This window comes from Lolium perenne, chromosome 4, assembly GCF_019359855.2.
Source record: "Lolium perenne isolate Kyuss_39 chromosome 4, Kyuss_2.0, whole genome shotgun sequence".
Taxonomy (NCBI): Eukaryota; Viridiplantae; Streptophyta; class Magnoliopsida; order Poales; family Poaceae; genus Lolium; species Lolium perenne.
The window spans coordinates 195883359-195889358 of record NC_067247.2 but is presented as its reverse complement, the minus strand read 5'-3'; the positions used below and the strand labels follow the sequence as shown (position 1 = coordinate 195889358).

Here is a 6000-nt window from a genome sequence, read left to right as displayed (position 1 = left end):
TGTGTGCGGCAGAAATGAAGACTTGGTACATCGGTTCTGGTCGTGTCCTCATTCCCAGTCAGTATGGTCGCTCGCCGGTACTCGGTCACAGTGTTCCTTTGAGGTGCCACCGAAACATCTAAGGTGCCACTCGGAGCTCAAGGGCTGGCTGCTAGATTGGATCGGAAAAGCTTCTGATGATCATAGTGCTTGGTTCATGATGGCTATCTATAATATCTGGCAAGCAAGAAATGATGCGAGAGAGTCCCAGTTGATTGCTGACCCAAACTCGGTGGTGCCGAAAACGGCCACATCCTTGGAAGAATGGAGGGAAGTGCACAAGACATCTTCACCGGCGGCTGGAGCTAAACCATTTGAGCACTGGCTCAGACTGGAGCCGGGCTGGGTTAAAGTGAACGCTGACGGAGCTTATCATTCGGCTGATGGTGTTGGAGGGGGCGGTGTGGTTCTTCGTGACCATCATGGCAACTTTGTCGTAGGGGCAAGCCATTTTCCCCCCATCTCATTGATGCTGAACATGCTGAGCTTCTAGCATGTCGATAGGGGCTGTTTCTTGCGAGGGATCGGCGGATTCAGAAGGTGGTGCTGGAGACGGATAGTACAGGAGTGGCTGCCAAGCTGAGAAGGGACGCATCGCTGAAGGCGAGGAACATCTTTTTTGAGATGGAAAGCCATGAACTAAAATCGAATACAAACACTAGCAAAAGCAAATCGAATGCGAACACTAGCAAAAGCAAATCGAATGCAAACACCACAAAGCATCTGGCAAAGAGAGAGCAACGCGCACGCAGGCTCGAGATATTTTGGCCGGCCCTCCGTGCAGTCAGTCGTGCACCAAACGCCCAGATCAGATCCATCCCACCGACGCGCAGCGCACCTCCGCCTCCGGTCGTCTTTCCCGTTTAGGTTTTCCATCTCGCTCTCGCACGCTTCGTTTTAGCCGCAAACTCCACCCACCCACCACCCATCGATCGAAATCCCACCAAAAACTTGCCCTCAAAAAACACCAGCGCCCACCTCGCCTCCTCCTCCGCGCAGATCCAACCATGGCGGCCCCCTCCCGCACCTCCTGGGCCGACGTCGCCGACGCCGAGCCAGCCCCTCCCGCTCCCGCTCCAGCTCCGGCGGCCGCGCCCGCCGCATCCAACGGCCCCGCGCGCGCCGACCGCTCCTCCTACGTCCCTCCCCACCTCCGCAACCGCTCCGCCGCGGCGCCGCCTCCCGCGTCCTCCGCTCCACCCCCGCGCGCCGCGCCAGGCCTCCTCGGCCGCCCCGCTCCCGCCGCCGGGGGGAGGTTCGCGGCCAGCGGCCCCCCGCCTCGCAGGTGGGACCGGGAGCCCAACCCCTTCGGCAACGAGGAGGAGGCGGCGCCGGAGCCCGTGCCCTTCGACGAGCACCAGAACACCGGGATCAACTTCGACGCCTACGAGGACATCCCCGTCGAGACCAGCGGCCGGGAGGTGCCGCCCGCCGTCGGCACCTTCGCCGAGATCGACCTCGGCGCCGCGCTCAACGACAACATCCGACGCTGCAAGTACGTGCGCCCCACCCCCGTGCAGCGCCACGCCATCCCGATCTCGCTCGCAGGCCGCGACCTCATGGCCTGCGCGCAGACGGGCTCCGGGAAGACGGCCGCCTTCTGCTTCCCCATCATCAGCGGCATCATGCGGGGTCCTCCCGTGCAGCGCCCGCAGCGGAGCGGGAGCAGGACAGCCTGCCCGCTCGCTCTCATACTATCGCCCACAAGAGAGCTCTCCATGCAGGTGACTACATCTCTCGTTTCACCCTTCAGATTAATTTTCCTTGTTATTACACGTGCTTGATGTTTCCTTACCTTTGCCTTGTGCTGCAGATTCATGAAGAGGCCAAGAAATTTTCATACCAGACTGGTGTCAGGGTAGTCGTTGCATATGGTGGGGCGCCTATTACCCAGCAGGTCTGGTTTTCTCTCGCATTGGCTGCAATACCTCAACTTCTGAGAATAGAAAATTTCTGTCTCAGAAAACATTTCAGTGCAAGTGTATTTCCATGCTAGGATAGGCAGTCAGTTCTTCACAGAGCAAATGTTAACGGTCTCTGGAATTGCTGGTTGCACTCGTTGTTGCACTTGGTTCTAGTTAATTCTCCTGCAATGTGCACGGTGATTTGCATAAACTGAGATCAAATGGTTTGCTATTTTTTATTTGTTCAGACTGTATTCAACAATTTCGTATTTATATGGCAGAAATAACAACCTGAACATGTGTCTGTATTCTTGACTTGCCACCCTTCCACATATCCATGTACATATATGTTTAGAAATCTATGGTCCTCGATTCTGTGTTAGACAGTGCTTCAGTGTACGATTGATTTCCATCGGAATTTTCTTCTCATCCAAAATCTGGTTCCTTTCTAGAGCTGACATTACTACTATTTTGTTCATTAGTGTTAGCAGTGAGTTGTCTTTCTCGTTGTCCTTTTCTTCGCCATCTTGATCTCCGGTCCCTCAGTGATATTAGACCTATTATGGGTTTTGTCGTGCATGTCCCGTTGACCCCCATAGATTTTCTGGCTTTGTGTTAGATTTCACAGGTGCTGTTTGTCTGCTGTCTTCAGCTTTTGTTCTCACCCAATATTTCTCTGATGTGTCATACACCTAGTTGATTTTGCCGCATATTAGCTTTTGGATGCTTGGGTGTAACCTTAGCTGTTTAATTTCTATCAGACAATAACTCACTTTTCATTATTCTGGCAGTTGCGAGATCTTGAGAGGGGTGTTGACATTCTTGTGGCTACTCCTGGTCGTTTGGTTGATTTACTGGAAAGGGCAAGAGTATCCTTGCAGTCAATCAGATACCTTGCCCTTGATGAGGCAGATAGAATGCTGGACATGGGTTTTGAACCGCAAGTTAGGAGAATTGTTGAGCAAATGGACATGCCCCCACGAGGTGTCAGGCAGACACTGTTGTTTAGCGCTACATTCCCAGGAGAAATCCAGGTTAGATTTTTTATCTCGCACTTCTGTAGTAATCTCAATGCTACACATTTCTTAAATAATTTAAATGTCTGGTTCTTGCTATTAAGTTTGAGCCCCTGGTTGTACTTTTCCCCCCTTGTTGCCGAGTTGATTTGCTTCTCTCCTGTTGATATCCATATCCTAAATTTGGTTGATGTTGTACCCTTTAAGCACTATGTCATCATTTCCTTGAATGGTGTTAACCTTTGGTTCTTTGCTAGACGTGCTTAGGCGAAGTAGTTAGATTTACATCTTGAGAGGCCTACTGATACTACATCATTGTGCTATACGTTGTTAATACATTGCTGTATGATATGAACATTGAGGACCAATGTCATATTAAATTAGAGAAAACCTTCAGCAAGTAGCCCAATAATTACAATGGTTGTCAGCTTATCATGTGCTTAATATGTTAGTCATGCTTGTGTCCTGGTGCTGATGTATTTTTAGTTCTCCAATTGGGTTTCCTGTGCTATGCTGAATATCATTTGCATGTACATTGTTTTCCAATTGTAGTTCTTTATTTCAAAACTGTTTCAATTTGCGTTCTTAATGACATTGAGGTTACTCCTAACGAACACAGAAAATGGCATCTGACTTTCTGGAGAACTACATATTCCTGGCTGTTGGAAGAGTCGGGTCGAGTACTGAGTTGATCGCCCAGAGAGTTGAGTTTGTACAGGAGGCAGATAAAAGAAGTCATCTGATGGACCTTCTCCATGCACAGAGAGACAGTGCAGATCAAGCAAAGGTAATATATTGTCTGTTCCTTTTTATTAGTGTTGTTATTCAATCAATTTCCCTTATGTTTTGTTTTTCAGTTTCTCTTTAGATCAGTTGCGAGGTATCTCTACCTCTGGGCTTACTCCAAGCAACCCAGTACAATATTTATTCGTGGTGCTCATTTTCTATTTTCTGCTGCAGCAAGCTCTCACACTTGTCTTCGTGGAAACCAAAAGGGGTGCAGACTCGCTGGAGAACTGGTTGTGTACGAACGGATTTCCAGCTACTTCTATTCATGGTGATAGAAACCAGCAGGTTTGTTCTTGTTTTTAATTCAGAACCTACCATTTTGCTTGGAGCATTTTTTTAATTGAATTATTATATAATTGATCAGCTACCATGGAATGAATATTGTTCAACTACTGTTCTGGTTCGTCAAACTGTATACTTAGTTCGTTTTAATTCCATCTTTTGCTATCACACAGCAGAACTAGAACTACTAATTTATTGATTTCCTCCAACATTTTGGTAGTGTTGAATCTTACTACTTGATGAGACCATTGTGGATATTTGTTAAATATAAACTAAAACATGCTCATGTCATCAATGGCTATATTTTTCCTGACAGATTGATGTACTATTTCTTGCAGGAAAGAGAATATGCTTTGAGATCCTTCAAGAGTGGCCAGACTCCAATTCTAGTTGCAACTGATGTGGCAGCCAGGGGCCTTGACATTCCTCATGTTGCTCATGTTGTGAACTTTGATCTCCCCAACGATATCGATGATTACGTACACAGGATTGGTAGGACAGGGAGGGCAGGAAAAAGCGGTCTTGCGACGGCTTTCTTCAATGACAACAATTCTTCAATGGCGAAGTCTCTAGCTGACTTAATGACAGAATCTAATCAGGAGGTACCTGCGTGGCTCATTCGCTATGCAGCTCGCCCATCATATGGCAGCAGCAGTGGTGGAAGGAACAGGCGTGGTGGTGGAGGTGCGAGTCGCTTTGGTGGCCGGGACTTCCGGAAGGAGTCTTCATCCTTTGGCAAGGGTGGTGGTGCCGACTATGGAGGCAGCAGTGGTGGCTATGGTGGCTCCTCTACATATGGGGGTGGTGGCTATGGTGGTGCTGGGGCTCCCAGTGCCTGGGATTAATGTTGTAGTTGCTCTCTCGTAGGGTCTATCAGGTTACTTTTTACTCTAGTTTCTCATTAGATATACATTTTTGGTAGGAGCTGATATACAGCGACAGTACGAGTGAACTGTGTCATCCCCTTTTTCTTCTGGTTACTGCCGAGCTAGTCTTATCTTACAGGTATCCATTATGGAGTGTCTTGAGGACTTTCAAGCACACATACACTAAGTTCCCCAGTTAGGCATAGGATTTCCAGAGGCTAAAATTCCGTGTTAGGGATATAAGAGCTGGTGTTGGTAGACTGACATTTAGCAGTTGATGTGGAGTTTCTGTCTTCGTGTTTCCATGGTCCATGTCTTTTTGGTCGTTGGCTGGTTAGAGCTTGTGATGAGGGTGCTTTTGCGGCTTGAATTTTGTCTGAGATTTTATTTTTGATACCCAGGTGGTGCTTAGTCCTTTATATCCTGTTGTAATGTATATACTGTGAGGTCAGGCTGGAACGATAAAGTTATCTACTTCTTTAGGAGGAAGAGAAGGGGTAAATTATGTGATGGTTTTTGTTGCAACAAGATAAATGTTATTGTGGATTCGTTTTGAAATTATCCAAGGTTTCTCATGTCGTGGTATTCTCTTTTTGTTGCAGTTCAGTTTAACTGAGGCAACAGTTCAGAGTTTTTTTTATTGAAGTTTAAATAGCGTAAAATACAGCTTGGCAAGCAGTGAGAGATATAAAGGTTGTATGTTGGAAAATAAATGAACCGAGTTGCCCACCCAGCAGATCGACCACCTTGGCTGCAGAGATGGCTGACGTTCTTGTTGACAGTGCCTTGCCACCTTGGTGAGGGAGCTGTCGCAAGATGTGGCAACCTCCTTTAGTGCACAAATGGCGGATGTGACAGTGCAGGTGCGTGCTTAGAGATGGCGAAATGGCATGCTTGCCTTGTGTCGCCAAGCTTTATCGCATAGGATGAATTCCTGATGTATCCCAAGCCTATGCATTAGGGCATGTACAATGGTGATGACTCAGCTGTCTGTAAGGGGTAGTTATAGGTGATTTTGGTGATGTGGAGGAAAGAGAATGAGGAGAGAGAGGGAGGCTGTCTGTAAAGTTACAGACAGTCTGTAGTCTTCTTACAGACGGCTTA

At 47.8% G+C, this 6000-nt stretch overlaps 1 protein-coding gene across 1 annotated transcript; it reads left to right on the top strand.

The window, feature by feature from the left end:
- The first annotated feature begins 871 nt into the window (after positions 1–871).
- On the top strand, positions 872–5457 carry LOC127295248 (DEAD-box ATP-dependent RNA helicase 52C). The gene is made up of 6 exons (XM_051325165.2): positions 872–1763; positions 1853–1936; positions 2735–2977; positions 3579–3746; positions 3920–4033; positions 4369–5457. The coding sequence occupies exons 1-6, from the start codon at positions 1047–1049 to the stop codon at positions 4873–4875; spliced, it is 1833 nt and encodes a 610-aa protein (XP_051181125.1). The 5' UTR covers positions 872–1046; the 3' UTR covers positions 4876–5457.
- Positions 5458–6000: the final 543 nt, after the last annotated feature.